Below are 22717 nucleotides of genomic sequence, written 5' to 3' on the forward strand. Positions count from 1 at the left end.
ATATATACATATATATATATATATATATATATATATATATATATATATATATATATATATATATATATATATATATATATATATATTGATAGAATATTTAATTAAAGAAAAGTTCATAAAGAAAGTGTTAAAATCTTATCATTTTTCATAGTTTTATTTAAGGTAAAAAGAAAAATGATTTCTCATGAAATCCTAACGAAAATGAAGGGAGATAACTTTTGATTCGAATCACATTCTTTTTTTTTTTTTTTTTTTAAATAACTCTCCTGTTTTTTTGTTTTTTTTCGAATCACCACGTAGTCAAAAATTCGTGTGTCAACCTGAGCCATTATCCACTTTTTAAGAAGTACATCGGCATTTTTAAGGTAACTTTACATTCATTTTATAAATTGAAAGTTAAAAAGGAGACAATCATCTTTCAAATTCGAACTGTCTTTTTTTGTTTCCATTTGTCTATTATTTTATTTACCCGATGACAATCAGCGTAAAGTTAGTGTTTATAATTTTTCACAACTTTCCAAAAATATCGAATAACTTCAAATTGTAAACATTTTTCTATTTTGTATTAAAAAACCCTGCTGGCTTAGTATAATTATTATTATTATTATTATTATTATTATTATTATTATTATTATTATTATATCATCATCATCGAAAATTATATATCCCAGATTAAAAAGGAAAGTACTTCCATGATGTAAAATTAGCAAGTTTAGTGTCAATTTTTTTTTTTACTTTCTCTGCATGTGCAGTGTGCACCTAAAATGCTATTGTTGATTTAAAAAAAAAAAAAAAAAGCGTAAATTCCTTATGTTTTCTGAAAGAAAAAACGAAATTTTATTTTATTTTTCAGAAATTAGATGTTCACCTTTTTTTTTTATTACCACTCAAACTTAGCGTTAGTGTTGACGTTAATGAAGATTATGCGTTTTTTTTTTTTTGTTTTTTTTTCAAATTCTATAAAAGGAATTCCTGTTCGGAAATGTCAAATCAGAAGCCTACCAGTCTCAAAGTCAACAGAAAATTGTGTTCGATCAGATTCAGTTCTTGATATTAAATACTTCCTGTTTTGAGTCGCTTACTCTTCTGGTTTGCCAAGCTTTTGACTAATTTTATTTATTAATTTACTTATTGTTAGGTGAAAGTACGGAATAGCTAACAACGACCTCACTTTCACATGTTAAGAATAGTTTTCATTTTCTGCAGTTTACTGATCGTGCTGAAATATATTTTTTTTTTAGATAGGCTTCCTAAGAAAGCCATTCTTAACATAAGGAGCGGGACCTTTATTAACTATTATGTACTTTTACCCAACAGTTTAATAAATAATTTGTTTATCCAGAAGTATAGGCAACTCTTAGTGCGACAGTACCACTACCAGTGATATGAAAAACTAGACTTGATGGTTTTTTTTTTTTTGTTGTTTTTTGTTTTTTTACATGGGGATCACCACTCATCAAGGCCCTTAAGCCACTCGGGGATAAGGGTTATTTTTGTGTACAATAATCAATGGGATAATATCGTAGTAATAGTTGGTATTGGAGATTCGATAAAGCGTCTTACTTAAGGGGGGCGATTAATCAGGAATTTGTTTTGGACTTGAAGACGTCCAAGTTGTAGTCAGGTGGGAAACAGGCAAACAGAAGAGCATTCCACAGGCGTGCACTTCTCAGAAAAAAGCTATGTTCATGGAATCTACGTTTTGATTTAGGCACAGATAAAGAGTGGGGGAAATTACTGACAGTGGTTTTAGCTAGACGGGTGTTTATCATGAAGGATTGGCGAGGGGGGACCAGAGATTGGAGCTCGGGCGAGCACTTGCCATGGAAATAACGATAAAATAAAGACAGGCTCGCAACGTCTCTTCTTTGGGAGAGAGGTTGTAGGGAAGAGAAGAGAGCATACCCCACGAAGCCACAAAGTCTATTTTGTACTTTTTCAAGGCAGAATAGGCTGTTTTTTGAAGCTCCAGCCCAGATGTGGCAGCAGTACTTCATCCTTGGACGTACTTGGTTTTTATACAGATAGAGAATTGCATCAGTAGTGAGATATCTTCTGGAGCGGTAGAAGGATCCTACCATGTTCCCAGCGGCCCAGGCAACAGACTTTATATATGTCTTCCATTTCAGATCAGGAGTAAAGGTCAAACTCAGGAGCTTGTCAAAACATGAAGCCTCCCCAAGACGAGAGCCATCCATTTCAATTGATGCTAGATGAGGAACAGAGCGTTGATGATGTAAGGTTAGGAGCTTGGTTTTTGATGCATTAAAAGTAACCAGACATCTCTTCCTCCACTGAACGACGCGCTCAGGATCAGAGGAGAGGGAATCAGAGAGAGCTTTGTCATTTACGGTCTTTGATGTGTTGCCGTAGATGGTCGTGTCATCAGCATAGATGTCAACGAATGAATTTAGTATATGTTTTGGGAGATCATTGATGTAGATCAGGAAGAGAGTTGGGCCCAGGATGGACCCCTAGGGGACTCCAGCATTAATACTGTGGGCCTCAGATTTCTGCCCATCAACGACTACTCTTATGAGCCTATCAGAGAGAAATGATTTAATGATAGAGAAAACAGTTATACTGTAGCTGGAAATCTTGTGAAGTAGACCCTTATGCCATACCTTGTCGAAGATCTATTGAATAGTCAGACTGCCGGTAATGAATTTAAAAAATTGGGTTTGTATTACTATACACATAGATTCGAAAAAGTTGTCAAAAAACAAATGTTATCAAAAGCAAGATAAGTTACTTTCCTACCTTACTAGATAATTTTTTAGTATTTTTATTTAATGTAACATGTTTATTCAGCTCGAAAAACATACAATGTTTACCGATGTAAGTTTGGAAAAATGAGTTAAAACTATAAAATACTGTTAGAAACTCGCTCCATATATGTTACCGTAACATAGGCTGACATATATTCGGTGGGTTTTTAACAGTATTTTGTGCGTGTTTTTAGTTTTAACTCATTTTCCCAAACTTACCGTGTTCACCAGAGAGTGAACCGCCATTTGCAATTTTCAAATACATCGGTAAACATTGTATGTTTTTCGAGCTGAATAAACAAGTTACATTAAATAAAAACACTAAAAAATTATCCAGTTAAGTAGGAAATTAACTTATCTTGCCTTTGATAACATTTATTTGTTATATATTTGTTTTTTTAACAACTTTTCCGAATCTGTGTGTACAGTAATGCAAACCCAAAAAATTTACAAAAAGTATTACAAAACTTAAGCATTGCATTAAAAAAAAAGAGAAAAATTTTTTTTTTTTTTTTTTACAAGGTGGTCACCACTTATCAAGGCCCGGAAGCCACTCAGGGATAATGGTTATTGTAAGTACAGTACGTTAGTGTGGAGATTTAATAAAGTGTCTACTTAAGGGGGCGCTTCATCAGAAATTTGTTTACGTTGGACTTGAAGACATCCAGGTTGTAGTCAGGTGGGAAGCAGGCAGACGGAACAGAGTTCCACAGGCGTGCAGTTCTAAGAAAGAAGCTTTGTTCATGGAATCTACGTTTTGATTTAGGCATAGATAAAGAGTGGGGAAAGTTTTTGACAGTGGATTTAGCTAGACGGGTGTTTTTCGTAAAAGATTGGAGAGGGGGACGAGAGGTTGGAGTTCAGATGAGCACCTGCCATGGAAATAACGATAAAACAAAGATAGGCTTGTAACGTCTCTTCTGTGGGAGAGACGGTGCAGGGAAGAGAAAAGGGCATCCCCCACTAAACCACGAAGTCTATTTTGTACTCTGTCAAGGCAGGATAGGCTGTTTTTAGCAGCTCCTGCCCAGATATAGCAGCAGTATTCCATCCTTGGACGTACTTGGCTTTTATATAGATAGAGAATTGCATCAGTAGTGAGATATCTTTTGGAGCGGTAGGAGGATCCCACCATCTTTCCAGCGACCTTGGCAATAGACTTGATGTACGTGTTCCATTTCAGATCAGGAGTGAAGGTCAAGCCCAGAAGCTTGTCAAAACATGGAGCTTCTCCTAGACGAGAGCCATCCATTTCAATTGATGTCAGATGGGGATCAGAGCATTGATGATGTAAAGATAGGAACCTTATGATTTCTACTGAAACTCATTCAATATTAATTAGAAAAAAGAATTAAAAACAGAAAAGATGTGTCTATACGTTAAAAGCAATTAAACATTTTGTTGTTTCATGGATTTTTAGTGTTACACCATGGTTGTGTCCTATTTGCATGAATATTTGGAGAAAAAAAAGGTTTAAAGTAATTAAGTTTGCCGTAAATACAGACTGAATAAAATAATGTGTTTCTAAATTTTTTAGATGAGGAGTGATAATTCGCGTATTTGGATTACTTCTTCTTATATTGAGTGTTATTCTCACAACATTTCAGTTGATGTAACCTCCGACCTTCTCAAAGTGCATTGTATCGAATTCAATTCAAGAAGTTACACAGAAATTCAAACAAAGCCCTTTATTTAATACAAGAACCCATTACATGACAAAGTATTAGAAGAAATTCAGTTGCAAAAAAAAATTAAGTTATAGAGGTTGAAGATTCAATCCTCAGTGTGGGTGACACTAAAATACAATTGCAAATTACTTTCGACTTCAACCCAGTCATGAATGAGAGCATGCTACCCTTGTGGATTAAATAAAGAGTTTCGTTCAAAATTCCGTACAAATCCCTCAAGTTTGAGAAGGTACACCTGAAGAAGTTCGGAGGTTGTATCGACTGAAACATTGTAAAAATAGCTTTTGCTGATGACACTACCATCTATGGTAGCACATCTAAGACAGTAAACGACCAAGTTCTCTCCGATCCTCTCTCCACTGATCTTGATCACGTTGTACAATGGGGAAAGGAGTGGCTGGTTACTTTTAATGCATCTAAAACCAAGCTTCTATCTTTACATCATCAACGTTCTGATCCCCATCTGGCATCAATTAAAATGAATGGCTCTCGTCTTGGGGAGGCCTCAAGTTTTGACAGGCTTCTGGGCTTGACCTTTACTCCTGATCTTAAATGGAATACGTACATCAAATCTGTTGCCAAGGCCGCTGGAAAAATGGTGGGATCCTTCTATCGATCCAGTAGATATCTCACTGCTGATGCAATTCTCTATCTATATAAGAGCCAGATACGTCCAAGGATGGAATACTGTTGCCACATATGGGCAGGACCTGCTAGAAAAGACTTGTCCTGCCTTGATAGGGTTCAAGATAGACTTCCTGGCCTGGTGGGAGATGTTCTTTTCTCTTTGCTACAACCTCTATCTCACAGAAGAGATGTTGCGAGTTTGTCTCTGCTTTATCGTTATTTTCATGGAAAGTGTTCAACTGAACTTCAATCTATGGTCCCCCCTCGCCAAACTTTCACAAGAAACACTAGACTAGCTGAAAACATTATCAATAATTTTCTCCACTCTTTATCTGTACCTAAACCTAAACATAGATTCCATGATCAAAGCTTCTTTCTTAGAACTGCACGCCTGTGGAATTGTCTTCCGTTTTCCTGCTTTCCAGCTGTCTATAATATGGTTGTCTTCAAGTCCAACGTAAACAAGTTTCTGATGAGCCGTTCCACTTAAGTTAACAAATTTACCGAACTTCCATTACTATCGATTACTATATTGTCCTTTTGACTACTCTACACTCTTTAATCCTTATCCTTGAGTGGCCTATTGGCCTTGATAAGTGGTGACGCCTATGTAAAAAAAAAAAAAAAAAAGCTGAGAACAGTTGTTCAAATAATCCAAATGTTTTTTTTGTTGTTTTTTTTACAGGGTGGAATGATAAAAGTGAACCCATAAAGAAAACACTACAACTTTATTTTAAAACTTTTATTGAAAAAATCAATTCAAGTAACTTGATTATGTAGTATAGCTGACATTTATTCAATGTAACCACCTTCAGCCTCAATCACTGCCTTGATATGGGTCTGGAACTGGGAGCATGCTTTTTCCACAAGCGCCGGCAGGAGCTCAGAGAATACTTGGCAGATGGCAGCAATTAGGCTGGCTTTGGTGTTGTGGGAGGTCATGTTGGTGATGTTCTCGAGTTCTCAACTTATAACCAAAAAAAGTAATCCAGCAGTTTCAGGTCAAGGGAGAAGAGGGGCAGTAAGAGAAGAGTACAAAGTCGTAGCACTCCTGAAGCCAAGCATGATACATTTTGATGTTGACTTTCAAGTCGACTTTGAAGATGTGAGGTGACATGATGTGTCCCTAACTCAAAACTTTGTTTTCGTCACCATCGGCACGTCCTTGTTATTCGTGGCAATCTAGCAATGCACTTTGAACGTGCTGACAACGGTCCTGTTGTCATAACTTGGATTGGTAGAAAGCACGAGTTGTACAGCAGCATATCTCCAATCCCATTCGTTGAACATTGTGTCACTTTCAGACCTGATAGAAGGCTCCTATCCCTGTTGTACACAACCGGTCAACTAGTAGATGGTCTGCAATAAAAAAATAAAACCGATTTTCATCAAATGGAAATGGAATCATGTCGTCTTTTCTAGGGCAATAATTTTATTGTTCCATCCTATACATTAATTACAACTCACCATTCACATTCTAAATGTTGACTTTTATAAATTTTTGTGTATGCTGACAACGAATATTGCACTTTAATTTGGGGCTGATTAGTAGTTTGCCAGATATGAAAACATTTGTGATCCAATATAAAAGCTAATGTAATGGACATATTAAAAAATTACGATAAATGATAAGGTAGAAAAATTATTGATGAAAATAGTTTTCGAAGATAATTAGCGAAAACTGAGTTTTGCAAAAAAGACAACAAAAACAGAAAGTTCTACTCATAACAAGGGAAGTAATTATGTTCTGAAATCTTAGGTTAATTTAGCAAAACTCAATTTTTAATTGTCTTCAAAAACTGTTTTCATTATTTACTTCATCGTTTTTCATAATTTTTGGATATGTTCATTACTGTTACATGACAAGCAGATACCATTTTACTTAAAATTCAATATTTCGATTATTTTTAAATTTTGCTCAAATAATGAAGCAGCACCAAAAAAGAAATAGCCATTTTTATTATCATTAAACTAAAACGGAAATCTAACCTCTTATCCCCCACTTCCACAATTCCTCTGTTCATAAAAAGGTAAAACCTTGCTGCGATACAAATAAGAACAAATTGTTTAGGTTTTTAAGTTTATTCTCTTAATAATTCACACAAATAATAAAGCCATTTTTTTAAACCAAGGGGAGACAACTGTGAAATTATTTTGCTTTATAATAAGAATGAACAAAGCTTATTTTTAAGAGAAGATACTTTTTTAATCTTGGACAAATTTTTGTGTGTGTGTGTTAGACATATCGTTGAACGTTTATCACATTTGTATCACGATTAAACGTCATTTGATACAAATATCTAATTTATTTTGCAAAAAAGTTGCTTTTTGAGTTTTGGAGTATTGAGTTAAACTATATTTTTAGAGTGAAAAAATTGAATCTTAACAATGCATATGTTTCTGAATTTTTTTAGATGAGGATTGGTTATTTGGATTATTTGGACTATTGTTCTCATCTTGAGTGTTATTTTTACAATGTTTCTACTTCTTTACGTGTATCTTGACAAACTCTGGAATTTGTACAGAATTTTGAACAGAACCTTTTATTTAATCTGGGGCTAATATGATCACATTCCATCAGTTATAACTGGGTAGAAGTCCTAAGTAATTCACAATTGTATTTTTAGTGTTGCCTGCACTGATGATTCAACCTTCAACCTCCAGAAAAGTGTAATTTATAAATGAATTTTACCAAGTTCTTTATCCACAAACATCTGGTCCTTGTGGGCAATAACATTCAGGATGAAAACAATTGTCCAAAGAATACAAATAATAAAAATGCATAGTTTAGTAAAACCCTTGAAGTGACATTTTATTAAACTGTTTATAGAAGGTATCTCAAACCAAAATTTGGTGCACGTATGGAGGCAGTAACCCTCCTCTGTAATCTTTTTAATTTTTTGTCTTTTTTTCATTTTTTTCAGCGAATTATTATTGAATGGTTACTAATTCACCAGATTATCAAAAAAAAAAAAAAAAAAACAATCAAGACTGTTAAAAGTTTGTCATAAATTAGTAAATTTGCCATCTTCTAGAAACAAATTTTCAAAGTATATAATTAAAAATACAGGCTATGAAGAAACTAAAAATCCTTTGAAATATAATGTCATCATTTTCTGTTAAAGAAATTTAACCATGATAATAACATTAATTATTAGATCAATCCAACTTAAACATTGGGCAAAATCTCACTACCTCCCCCAAAAAAACAAAAAAACATGCAAAATTGACATGGAAGCTCAACTTTCTCCATATAAAATTCATTTTAACAGTCAACACTTTGAATCTTCTACATATGAATTATAGTACATTAGAGATCAAAGATTTTTTTGTTTTAATTATGGATCAATAATAACAAAAAATAAAACTCAGATTTGAACCATTTATAAACAGCCGGAAATGCAATTTGATAATGGAGTAAAAATTTCATTCACTAAAGTTTTAAATTTAGACGTTTTTTTTCTGAAAGACATAAAAAAAATAAATTGCCCGTTACTGAAAATAGTAACTTGAAAATAAAAAAAGAGCAAACATTAATGACACAGGACAGAATTGAACATTTATCTAAAAAAAAAAAAAAAGGTGAAATTTTGTTTATATCCAAATTTTAATGAAATAACTCAAAAATAAATGTGTTGAAATTGAAAGGAATTCCATTTTTTGTTTTTACTGTTTATTCACCCCAAACAAGACACATTTGAGCATAAGGTCTACTATTTGGGACCTTATCTACAGGGATACTATTTGGGACCATATCTACAGGGATACTATGTAGGGAGTTGAGCAGTAAGATGTCTGTTCACATTACACTTGAACTTCTGCATATCAGTACAGTTAGAGAAACAGGAAACCAGGAGAGAATTCCAAAGTCTAGCAGTTTGAGGGAAGAAATTATTAAAGTAGAAGGCTTTCCAGTATCTCGGCATCAGCATTACTACAGTGAAGGGGTGGGATTTTTACTTGTAATTATCTTGTTTTTGTAGGCAAGCATGTTCCACTGCATATATCCTTATGGTAATCTCTGAATGTATATACCATATGTTGTACAAGGCTGGTGAAGCTAGGATGGTAGCGCTTGATATATCTAAAAGGTCTGGCATAAAGTTTTTTTCATGAAAATTCAGATAGTATTACTGGATAAACATTTAATGTAACAGTTCCCCCCCCTACAAAAAACAAGTTCTACTTGACGACCATACATCCAAACAACATAATATTAATGTGGGTGTATCCCAAGCATCAATCTTTGGTCCATATAGTTGTTTCTGATTTTCATGAACAATCTCTCTAATGAAATTATGTTTGAGATGAGTGTATCTGCCAATAACACTAGCCTCTATTTTTGACATGTTGTGTAGAAATGGATGCACACATATCCAAGGAAATGGCTGAATCTTTAGAAGATGACCTCCAGTTGAACAGAGACATAAATGGATGGTAGCATTTAATGTTACTAAGAGACAAAGATCCTTTTCTTTAACAATTAATGGCAGATGTATCTGGCGTGACCTGATATTAAACGTAATGTTAAATTCCTTTTAAAAAAAAAATGAAGTAAAAAAAAATGCAAAGAAACTGAGTCATGTGCATGCAAATATGTTTTTTCTAAACAATTCACTTCTAAGAAAAAACAAAAAAGTACTCGAGCTGAGATCGAAACCAAAACCTAAAGACAGTGAGTCAAGTACGATAACCATTAGGCCAACTTGCCACAATCTTTAAAAAGTGTTTTAAAACCTACTTATTCTTAATATAAGGAAGCTATCATATGAACAATTTGATCATGTGCAGTCATGAAATAGTTAGCAAACAGATAAAAATCAGATGACCCCCCCCACACACACATACAAATTTTTAAATTTTAACCCCTTAGCAGCCCTTTTTTCTGGATGAAAACCAATTAAAAAGTTTTCCACACGTTCAAATATCTTATATACCAAAATTCAAGTCTGTAGATAAAAAAATCGATGAGTATATAGGTTGAGAGTTGTCCTCCAACACACACACACATTCTCAATTATATATATATATATATATATATATATATATATATAGATTACAAACCTTTTTAATTACCAATTGCCATAGCAATAGCACCCTGCCTGAGAATCTAACATTTAAGCTCCTTAGCTTAAGAATCACAGGTAACATGAATTGAAATAAATGCATAGAAGATACTGCCAAGAATTTTGCAAGGAAGATGGACTCCCTCTACTATGCTAGAAAACTATTCATGCCTATTAATTACACTTGACTACTAACGCTGCATCACTGGCACCAGTTTATCCCAAATGCCATCATCCATTCGTGTTATCGGATACCATCCTTCAAACAAACCCTCTTTTTAAGACAGACATCTCCGATGGTTTGGTCACACTATACGTTGGCAACCAGATGACCTCATCCATGCCACTGTCACTCCAGGGTTGAAAGCCCCACTGTGGTGGTCAGCTGAAAACGTAACTTAGCACGGTAAAGCGAGATGCTGATCTGATCCTGTGTTCTTGCCTCTATGGAGCCCACTGCTGGAATTGCGAATGGCTGGACCTGATAGCTGCAGCTTCAAACCGACGTGCCTGGGCGTCATCTATACAAGATGCAGAGAATTCAGTTGGAGGAGCCAGCTCAACTGAACCATGGTGAACGCTGACACAACAACAACACCTGTTTATATCCTATATCCTTACAAAATCACTATTCACCCATGCTTTGAATAGTGTTGCCATGTTTGAACGGATGCAAAGAAAAAAGATTCTTTAATATGTCTGGCACTGTCAACCAAACTCCAGCCCCTATCCCATCACCGCAGTGTTGCTTACCTGTGCTTGTTTTACAAATACCACAATGAGATATGCTTTGATGAATTTGCTGCTCTGGTGCCAACTCTATGTAAACATCCTCGACCAACCTGGCAATCAGCTAAATCCCACCCTTTCACTGTAGAGGCCTCTAGATGCTGAAAAGCTTTCTACTCTAATAGCTGCCTTCCTTGAACAGCTCATGTTTTGAATCCCCATCTCTCTCTGGCTCCCTGTTTCCCTGCAGAAATTTAAATGCATTGTGAACAAACACCTTGGAGCACAACTCCCCACTTATGATGCTCCTATGAATATTAGTGCTGGGACGATTCCAGTATTTTACCCAAATCCGATACAATTACTAATTCTGATTCTTTTTAAATCTCTAAATATTTAGCTTTAAATTGTTGATTTTAAATTTTCAGATTACCTGAAACCCATTTAATATGTGCATATATTTCTACAAATGTACAAATACATTTGTAGGGGTGATCAATATATGTAAGTTTTGCTAGTAGTTTGAAATCCTTAGCAGCAGCAACTGAATTTTTTTTTTTAAACAAATAAAATAATTTTTTTTAAATCGTTATTAGAATTGAAAAATAGAAACATTTTTTATGTCAAATCCGATACCCCAAAAGTTTTTTTTTTTTTTCTGATTCCTGATTCTGATTAATCGTCTTGATACTAATGTATATTGCCCTTACTTCACAGTAGCTCTTAACCTCTCTGTAGCAATTTGCTTTGTTTGGGATGAATATAAATAAAAAGACAAAGTCCTGTAAAAACATAAAAAAATTTATTGATTTAAAATTGAACAAAAAAAAAGTGCTGTAATATTCGATGCAATAAATGTAACATTTTTTTCATTATTTCTAGACCGTTTGAAGATGGCCGGCTTTGGTCAAGAAGGTGACTTCTACTCTGGAGGCAACTATGGTGACCAGCAGAGCTATGGTTATAACATGGATGGCCAGGCCATCAGTGGATTTGGCCAGGAACCCCAATTTGGCCAGTTTGATTACACACAAACAACTACTACGACAACCTACATTGCAAGCCAAAATCCTTACGTAGGTTCCATTATGACTCCAGAACCCTCAGCCTACAGCAGTGGCCCATCAGATAACTTTGAAGATGAACCCCCTTTAATGGAAGAGCTGGGTATCAACTTTGACCACATCACCCAGAAAACAATGGCTGTCCTGAATCCACTACTCGACGCCGATCACAACATAATGCAAGATACAGACTTGGCGGGACCACTTGTCTTTTGTGTTGCCTTTGGAGGTGCACTCATGTTGACTGGCAAATTGCATTTTGGTTACATTTATGGCATCGGCGTTGTTGGCTGCCTTGCCATGTACGGTCTGCTGAACATGATGAGTATGACCGGTATCTCCTCGGGCTGTACCATCAGTGTTCTTGGCTACTGCCTGCTCCCAATGGTCATTTTATCCTCTGTATCTATTATACTCTCGCTGAAGGGTATTGTTGGGACGGTGCTGACTGTCTTGGCAGTGTTCTGGTGTAGCCTCTCGGCATCTAAATTGTTTGTTTCGGCCTTGGCTATGACTGACCAACAACTACTTGTTGCCTATCCGTGCGCGTTGGTCTATGGTGTGTTCGCTCTCTTAACTGTTTTCTAAGCAGCTTTCAGCCCTCGCTATACAGTTTTGTTGAAGATTGGAAAGTCTTTCGATTTATTTTCTATTCAAATGTTAATCAATTAAAGCACCAGCAAAGGCGAGACGGCTTTTATTTCCCCTCAAAAACATTGTTGCATCACAAATGTGATATCTTGAGACTTGATGAATATACACACAGAACGAGTTAATATTTGATATTTCACAAATGTAGTATTATTATTTATATGTTTTAGACTGTTTTCATCATCTTTGTCATTACCATTTCCACAACTTTCTTCTGTTGTACTCTTGAGCTGTCTTCATGTGAATTTTGTTGTAGCCGTTAAACCTGCAAAAATTTCTTCTGAATTTTGTCATAGCTGTTAAGTATGCGAAAATTTCTTCTGAATTTTGTTAAGCATACGAAAATTTCAGACTGGATCCTTTAATCTACTGGGGCAGATTGTTCTTGGATTAAACATGTTTGGTTCAAAATTCAGTTATCGACAAATACAAAAGCCACTTAAAAATGGTTATGGAGTGCAATGGTCAGAATATGTTGGGCATGAAAACAACCAAGATGGGGAAAAAATGTCTGAAAAAAACGTGTAAATGTACATTTGTAACAAATTCCGATCGGCATTTGAAAATGTTCTGGATTTTGTCTCTTGAATGCAAGACGGCAAATTTGAACTAATTTAAACTCTTCCTCTCATTCACAAACAACTGTTTTTATTCCCAGATTAATAACAATGTAAATTTATATTTCCCTCCATTTTGGAAATAGTCATATCTGGAATTGTGATTGTGACTCACTCTCGCTCTATTAAAAAAAACAACTTTTGATTATTTCTTTCTCCGCCCATTATTATCCCTTTGTTGTTTTTCATCTTTTGCTGGCTCTTTTCATTTGTCTTATTTCTTTTATACAATTTATTTATACAAATATTATCGGCTACATATGTCCATACATGTTGCTGCTACAATTCCTTTAGAGAAGCAGCATATTCAAGCCAGATGTTTTTCCACTGGTCCAAAAAACACTGTTTCTCTAAAGGATTGCCACAGAAACATGTATGCACATATGTAGCCAATAACGTTTATATAAATAAATACAGTATAATTATGCTCTGCTTGTAATTGAACACTTTTTGATAAACACCAAAGTTTCAGTGAATTTACATCTAGGAAGCAACAGTGCTACAATCATTTATATATATATATATACTCGGGTTTTTTTTTTTTATATTCAAAAGTAATGGACTAATGAATTCAACGAGGTTGTTAGATAGTGCTCAATAAAAAGAGCTGATAATACTTGTTTATTGTTATATAAACATGCTCACATCCCGCTGCTACAAATAGCCACTTGTTTCAATCAAACAACAGATATCATCAGGCAGCGACTTGACTATTCAAAAGTTCAATGAATAAAGTTATTCATTGAACTTTTGAATAGTCAAGTCGCTGCCTGATGATATCTGTTGTTTGATTGAAACAAGTGGCTATTTGTAGCAGCGGGATGTGAGCATGTTTATATAACAATAAACAAGTATATATATATATATATATATATATATATATATATATATATATATAAAGTTAAAAAATAAATGAAAATTTGAATGAAGTATAACTATGTAGAGAATAAAATGGAAACCAAAAACAATTCAATAAATCCAAAATTTGATTTGATTGTATTGGATACATTTTTACCATTTATCTTCTATCAAATAAATATAATAATAAAAAAAAAAATTAAAAAACCTTCACATGCACCAAATAATAATTTATTTGGACTGTAACTGGTCTTTTTTTAGGTTTGGATTCCCAGACGTGAAAAAGACCATTTATGATTGGAATAAATTATCTGGTATGTGTTAAGCTTTTTTGTTATAAAATATTTGCTGTACATGAGCACTCAAGTTAGAAATATAATGTTTAATAGATATTTATGTCTCTATACACTAATATAGTGCAATTTACATGTGATTCAAGGAGAACATGTCTTTGTGTCAGCTAACTTTCATGCTATTTGACCTTGGAACGTGAAATTTGGTGAGTGTTATCATCTACTTGATTGTCATTTTATGCAGAGTGTAGGTATAGATGAATAATTATTTAATTATGTGTGTGTGTATATATATATATATAATTCTTTTTTATACAAACACTATTGGCTATGTGTGCATATATTTTTGCTGTGATTCCTTTAGAGATGCAGCGCCTTCAGGCAAATTGTAGAAAATCTGCACACATATAACCGATAACGTTTAAAATAAATAGAGTATAATTATGCTCTGCTTGTAAGTAAGTACTTTTTGATAAACACCAAAGTTTCATGTGATTTACATCTAGGAAACAATGATACAATTATATATATATATATATATATATATATATATATATATATATGCACACACAGGGTGTCTCAAAAGGAGCTGACTAATTGGAAATTTGAATTCAACCAAAAGTACCACTCTATGATAAATATTCGCTCTTTGGTATAACGACTCATGATGACTTTGGTAGGATTACTTTAGATACTGTGAAAAAATAAAATAAAAAATTAAGGAAGTTATGAATTTTGGGGGTAGGGGCACTCTCTATATATATATATGGAAAGTAATAAGGACATTGCTGACATTGTGTTTTTTTCTTTGGGAAATTGAGAAATGGTAATTGCAGTACATTTTTTTATCCATGATATTTGCTGTGACGAGTGTGGATAAAAGCAGATCAGTAGATTAATATAATTATAAAATTTTCTCTCCATTTCTCCATAGAAAAAAAATGTCACCCATATCTTTATTCTTTGCTGTAATAAAAATTTTATCACAAAAAGTCTATTAAAATATATAACTCGATGTTCTGGGAATATCCTTCCTCTTTACACAAAGGCACTCACCGCATATAAAAAACTACGGATTCTAATATTTTTAGATGAAATTCAGACTGCACAATATGCAGAACTTGTTCTCAAGTAAAAGTTCCACCATAGTCTGTGAGTGTTTGGAATTTAAATTGCATGCACTCGCTCTAAGACGCGTGGTTCTTCATTTATACAGATGATATGCTTTTGTTTAGGTTCAGTGTTGTTTGATCAAAGTTTAATGAATATCTTTTTATGATAGAACATCTTGTTTCAAATGATTTAAAATTTACACTTTTTCTCTTTGGACTATTGTCCTCATCACTGTTGATATTTTTCTGCAATGTTTCTTCAGATGTATTTTTCATTCACAGTTACGTTTTTTTTTTTTTTTTTCATATTTAAATATGACTAGACAACCCATAACTCGTTGGGTTAACAATGATGCATAGTAAGTTGATGTATACATTTAGTGGCCTTAATCAATATTAACTCCAATGGACTGATGACTTTGACATTTGTTTCTAAACAAGCAGGGCTACCCAGTGTTGCCCGGGGTAAAAAGTGTAGCATATTTCAATTAAAACTTTTATCTATTTATCTCTATCTTTTTCTCTTTTCTCCTTCCCCAATTTCTCCCTTTTCTCGTTTGTTTATCATCTTCAAGACTCTTGTCGCAGCCACAAAATTTCTTAAACCACCATTGAGCCATGCTTTACGTAGTTATTCCTGGGCCAAACGCTTTGTTGATATCATGAATTGTTTCAGAAACTTTTTGGCCTAGCTTGAATTTAAATAAGAAAATTGTGCAAAGTTTTTTATTTTTTCCATCTTTAATTCAACGTTTTGAAAAGAAGACATAATTGTTTTAAAGTGATTATAATTTAAACGATTAGATAAAGCAAAAAACGTTCTTTAAAATAATATATAAAGTAAAGGTATTATAACTTATTTTAAAATGCATCATTTGAAATTAAAATGAAAAATTCTGCAAGAACATTCTTGTCAACCTAATACAAGCACACATACAAACAAACAACTGCCTTTTATAGAGAATAAGAATATTGAATATTGAATATACATAGCATCGAATATTGAATACATAGCATCGAGATGACATTTTGAAAGTCTGCCTATATGCTAGGTTGTTTAAAAATTATCAGTCAACTTAGTATAGATATGAATTCAATATGGGACAACATATTGATTAATAAAACACTACTCAACAATTATCTATAAATAAATTCCAGCGTTATAATGTATACATTATAACGCTGGAATTTATTTATGACAATATATTATATGCGAGCCGCGTCAGCACACACAACGCTGAGTCAAACACAAAATCGAGTACACCCAACATCAAGTACACTCAACATCGTCTTACCATCAACGTGAACTCGGAGTATTGGGAAATTCCCATATGCACAAAACAAAATCACTGAAAAACAAAAATACCCTTAGGGTAAGGATAATGAGTAAACGAATAAAATGATGGTTAAAATTATTGCGAACTTGCCAGGATTCGAACCTGGAATCTTCTGAACCGTAGTCAGACGCGTTATCCATTGCACTACAAGTCCTGACCGTATGCTGAAAGATGTTATCGCGACTGTATACAGACAGTGCTAAGTACCGTTGACATGGGCAGGTAACTTTTTTGACAATTGCACGAAACTGCCCAAAAACCTTTGTTACGGACTTTTTGTATGATTCGGCGTTGTTCGTTACGAACCATATATAGATAAGGACAATCTAGGGACTCTCACCTTTCAGGGAAAAAAAGAATTTTTCAATTCGGTGCATTCGTTCTAAAGTTTTGTTGGTATATAAACACATACATAAACATTTAGAATTTTATTAGTAGTATAGATATAGAATACATTACTTTTTTTCTTTTTTACTTTGTTCACGGTTGTGTGTGTATTATTAAATAAACAGTTAATTTAGTTCACAAGGCTAGAAATAAACAGTTCTATAAGATGAAAAAAACTTATCCAGGATTCCAACCTGTGCCTCAGAAGAGAGACGATATAACACAAGTTATTTTGAACCGTTTTACTAATGAGCCGACTTGTTAGAGAAAGCTGGAATTGTATAAATGACTCATTTGCCAAGCTTTGCGATAAATTTGTTTCAGGTGGCACAAGCGAAATGGCAACAGACATGAAAAGTTGGAAGTCATTCAAGAAACTTCTACCCTCAAGCGTGAGACAAGAAGACAAAAAATGAAAATACTTTTGCTAGCTATGTAACCATAATCTCTTCAAAGTTGAATCCAACAAATGAATACATTTGGTAAATATTAACATGGCGATCTATTTGTGAAACTTTTTTCTTCTTTTTATGATGGTTGTGTTCGGTTAATATATCATTCGGATAAATTAAATTATTTAGTTCCCAGGGCTGGGAATAAATAAAGAATAAGTTTAATTTTGTGTTTAGCATATACAAGTAATCAAAAATGATTTAACCAGAAGAAAAATACTGTAAATAACCAATAAATCTAAAAAGGACCAGAGGTCAAATTGACCAAATGTCATACAAATATATAAACATTAATGAAAAAATCTTAATGGTCTCTTTTCAGCCTGTTAAATTCCGACACAAATATTCTATGAAATCGATTTAAAACCTTTTTCATATTCGACAATAATCCTCTTCTGTTTTTACATTTTTTTAGATGAGGATTGATTATTCATATATTTTTTTTTTTTTTTTTGACTACTGCTCTCATGCTGAGTGTTATTTTCACAGCGTTTTAGTCAATGTAACTTTTCTTCAGGTGAATCTTGTCAAACTCAGAACTCTGCACAAAATTTCAAACGGAACCTATTATTTAATCCATGGGGATAGCATGTTCTCACTGCTATCAGCTGTAACCAAGCAGAAGTCCTAAGTAATTTGCAGTTGTAATCTTAGTATACCCCCACATTGAACTTCAACCTCCAGAAGAGTGTCAATTAGAACCAAGTTTCTCATAGTAATTTGTGTTATGCCATGGGTCCTTGGATTAAATAAAGGGTTTCGTTCGATGAGAACAGTAGTTGAAATAATGCAAATAATCATTTTTTATTCAAAATAACTTTTCTCGACTCCAATTGCGTGACTCAGCATTTTAATTTGTGTTTGCTCCAAAGTTGGTAAGTTAGAATCCATGCAAAGTGTGGAAAATATGTAGGGAAAACGGACACAAAATCTTGTGATTTTAATTATATTTTAAAGATGGTTTACTTGTTTTTCATCCCAAGATTCCTCTGTTTCCAGATGAATTGTAATTTCATGATAATTCTCAATATTTATATTATAGCGCTTGTTAACTATTTGCCAAATAGTAATTGATATTAGCAATTTCACCCATGCAAAACGTTTTTTTTTTTTATCGAAATCGCTCCAGACAAGGCATGAAGCCACTTGAGATAAGGAGCTAAAAAAAAGTACTACTTCAAGGTCAAAAACTTGCCAACAATAAGTGTTAGATGGAATAGATTCTGATTCAGAAAATAGCGATTCTTCCCTCTTTGTCAGAAACATCGCTCTTTGAATGTGAGGACTAAAGGATAAAATGAAGAAAGTGAGAGTAACGACCGAAAGTAAACAAAAGTCCACTTTCTACTTTCCTTACTGTTGGTCACACTTCGGAATTAAGTAAACATTTCCCAACACGTTTTTTGCAAAGATGAGTACACCAAAAGTGCCTTCATTCATTTGGAGATTGGCTTCTACAAAAAAGTATTCCTCCATTTGCTTTGATCTCTTGTAAATAAGATTTTGTTGTTAATCTTAAACATTAGTGAGATTACGGATGCTTTGTGCGCTTAGCGTTTCAGTTGGTTCAGCCATGTACATCTTAGACAAGGTTCAAAGAGAGTCGCCAACCTAATAGGTCCTGAACTATCATCCAAGCTTCAGCCTCTCTCCCATCGACGCAATGTAGCATCCCTCTGCCTGTTCTACAAGTACTTTAACGATGTATGTTACGATGAGCTGCAAGCACTTGTACCCCCTCTACGTAAATACCCCCGACAAACCCGACAAGCAGTACAATCCCACCCCTTTACAGTAGAGATCCCTAGATGTAAGAGAGCCTTCTACTCCAGTAGTTTCTTCCCCAGAACCGCTAGACTTTGGAACTCTCTGCCAGGTTCCTGCTTCCCCAACTGTACTGACATGCAGAAGTTCAAGTGTAATGTGAACCGACATCTTGCTGCCCAACTCCCCACCTAGTACCCTTGTAGCCTGTGTCCCTAATAGTAGCCCCCTACATCAAAGTGGCAATGTGCCTTGTTTGGGGTAAAAATGTAATAAAAAAAAAATTAAAAAAATGTACAGCTTGCCATTTCTTAAAATGTGGTTTATCCCAGTTACTAGCAAACATGGTTGACCAAGGAAGATGTGGCTCGATGATTGCAAAAAAGCAATATAACTGAATTGCAACGTGGCTAATATCAAGGTTTCCGACCAGACTGCATGGATATCAGGCATGGGACATTGCCTGACATTGTCGGACATTGCTCATCTTAGAGTCCAGGACAATGAAAACACCCTAAATACCAACACTGAATAAAAACTAAGATGTTTTATCACAACATTTGATTCTTTGTAAATGCCCCCAAGAAAGAAAATTCTTCTTAAAATATCTTAATGCAGTTTCATATTTATACACTTCTTGGTGCCCTGATTATATAAACATGAAACTGCAGTGAAAAAACAAAACAAAATAAAACCGGTTGTTTCGATTAATTCACAAATGAAATGTGGCAGTTCAAAATCAAATAGCAGGAAACTATTTGATAGACTTACATATCAAGCAAAACTATTTGTGTAAACCAAAATTTATAGAAAATTATCGAGAAGGCCAAGTTGATACTGTTATTTTATTATTGCTTTGAAAAAGGTTGGAGTAATTCTACTATCTTAGTTTGGCTTTCGTACAAGTATTTGATAAAGTTGTATTGCCCGAATGACATTTCTCACCCCCCTCCCCCTCCCACTAAATTTTTAATTTCGGTGGCCATTTTCTGTTTATTTTCAATTACATTCAATCATCATGCATAAATAGTTTTAATGTTAATTGAGTGTAAATGGGATTAAACCTCATGAAACTCTTCAAAATTAATTTTGAAAGAATGTAACATTTAATTCTTAAAAAATAATGTAAAAATTAAAAACAGAACAAATTTTGATTTTTTTCATTATTGAAAATTCATAAAATATAAATAAAATAAAAATTATCCATACTTTCAGATGATATCACATTCTGGTTGCATAACTGGACTCTTAAAGATCCAATTTTTTGATGCTAAACTATGATTATATTAAAACAAAATGTCATAAAGTATTACAAGATAAGACTTAAAAAAATACATTGCAATTTACTTTCGAATTTCAAGTTGTGTGTGATGAATCAAATATAAAGCGATCTTATGGTATATCTCTTTCATTTAAAAAAAAGAGCAAATACAAATGTTTTTTATAATCTGAATAAAATATAATTTTTAAAAATATTTTCCGTTATGAATATATTTGTGCAAATTAACAATATTTAATCAGATTTAACTTATAAATATGTTTATTATTATTTTTTTTATGGAAATCGCCCAGAACAAGGCATGAGGCCACTTGATGTAAGAAGCCAACAGCAATGAAAGATGATGATTGCAAAGACAGAAGATGCCTATTGACCTTAGTCTTGAAAATACTACGGTTATAGATCGGAGGAAAAACATGACAGGAATAGAATTCCACAAAATTGTAGTTCTTGGAAAGAAGCTACTGAAATAAGAAGCTGTATTACAATGAGGTACCAAATTGATGAAGACCAATGAGTCAAACAAGCTGGAATAAAGGAAGCAGGGACGAAATCATGCAAGTCTGAAGAACACATGCTATGCAACAATCTATGGAAAATGTTATCAAACTGCAAAATATAAATAATGAAATCAAACGAAAGACACATCAGTAGACTAATATTTTGTTTCTTTAAAAAACAAACCTTTGCGAAAATAATTTTTGATGACATTTTATGCAGAAGGATTATATTGATGAAGAGAAGAAAAAAATGGAGTATTGGAAAATTGTTAACTATAATATGTGTTGGAAAAAGGCAAATTGCGGTTCTTGTCTAGAATTCCTCCATATTGAAAAACAAATAAAAATCTGTGTGATATACATATCCGTGATGAAACAAAATTCTCATATTCTAAAATATCATGTCAATTGATCAAGATTTGAAATATACGTACATCAAATTCGTTGCCAAGATTGCTGGAAAAATGGTGGGATCGTTCTACTGCTCCAGTAAATATCTCACTGCTGATGCAATTTTCTACCTGTATAAGATTCAAGTACGTCCTAGGATGGAGTACTGTTGCCATATCTGGGCAGGAGCTGCTAGAAAGACCATATTTTGTTTTGACAGTTCAAAATAGACTTCGCAACCTAGTGGGGAATGCCCTTTTCCTTTTCTCTTCCCTTTAACCTCTTTCCCACAAAAGAGACATTGCAAGCCTGTCTCTGCTTTATCATTATTTTTATGGCAAGTGCTTATCTGGGCTCCAACCTATGGTCCTCCCTCGCCAAACTTTCACAAAAACACTCGTCTAGCTAAAACCACTATCAATAATTTCCTCCACTCTTTATCTGTGCCTAAACTTAAACGTAGATTCCATGAACAAAGCTTCTTTCTTAGAACTGCACACTTATGGAACTCTCTTCCATTTCCCTGCTTTCCAGCTGACTACAATATGGTTGTGTTCAAGTCCAACGTAAACAAGTTCTTGATGTGCTGTCCCCTTAAGTAATCCAATTTACCAAATTTCCACCAATAATGCTTACTACTGTACACTCTTTAACCCTTATCCTTGAGTGGCCTCCGGGCTTTGATAAGTAGTGACTTCTTTGTAAAAAAAAAAAAAAAAAGTTTTATTTTTAAATAAGAAAATCACATTTTAGAAGTAACCAAGGAATGGCAGTCTTACCCACCATTTTGAAAAAATGTGAAAGAACAAAGGGAGATAACTCTACAGTTAAAATTTGTGAAATTTATATTGTAATGCTTACAAATTTCCATTAATCACTTAAAAAAATTATTTTCTTCAATTTACATGATTTTTGGAACCTGATATTTTCGTTTTGTCACAACTATGTACATCATAGAGATTTTTCTTAATATTTGTATTTTGATATAGGCAGATTTCGGGATAAGAATGCAAGTTGCTGATTGCACTATTGCCACCCCCCTGCCAAGCCCTATATTTTTGCTTACTTTGTCTTTTTAGTGACCACTTCATCCTCCACATCATCCCTGTTTGCTTCTTGATTTATATTCATCTCT

At 33.8% G+C, this 22717-nt stretch overlaps 1 protein-coding gene and 1 non-coding gene across 2 annotated transcripts; one reads left to right on the forward strand and one right to left on the reverse strand.

Moving 5' to 3' along the window:
- The first annotated feature begins 228 nt into the window (after positions 1 to 228).
- LOC145277515 (protein YIPF5-like) lies at positions 229 to 13374 on the forward strand. Its single transcript, XM_080128941.1, has 2 exons — positions 229 to 365; positions 11761 to 13374. The coding sequence occupies exon 2, from the start codon at positions 11772 to 11774 to the stop codon at positions 12528 to 12530; it is 759 nt and encodes a 252-aa protein (XP_079985067.1). The 5' UTR covers positions 229 to 365; positions 11761 to 11771; the 3' UTR covers positions 12531 to 13374.
- Positions 13375 to 16891: 3517 nt separating this feature from the next.
- Positions 16892 to 16964, reverse strand: Trnar-acg (transfer RNA arginine (anticodon ACG)). Its single transcript has one exon. It is a non-coding gene; the product is annotated as a tRNA-Arg (tRNA).
- Positions 16965 to 22717: the final 5753 nt, after the last annotated feature.

This window comes from Euprymna scolopes, chromosome 6, assembly GCF_053919585.1.
Source record: "Euprymna scolopes isolate OS-2025 chromosome 6, ASM5391958v1, whole genome shotgun sequence".
NCBI lineage: Eukaryota > Metazoa > Mollusca > Cephalopoda > Sepiida > Sepiolidae > Euprymna > Euprymna scolopes.

What these genes read in the sequence shown, in the direction of transcription:
- LOC145277515 (XM_080128941.1), top strand. Translation starts at nt 11,772, where the DNA reads ATGGCCGGCTTTGGTCAAGAAGGTGACTTCTACTCTGGAGGCAACTAT.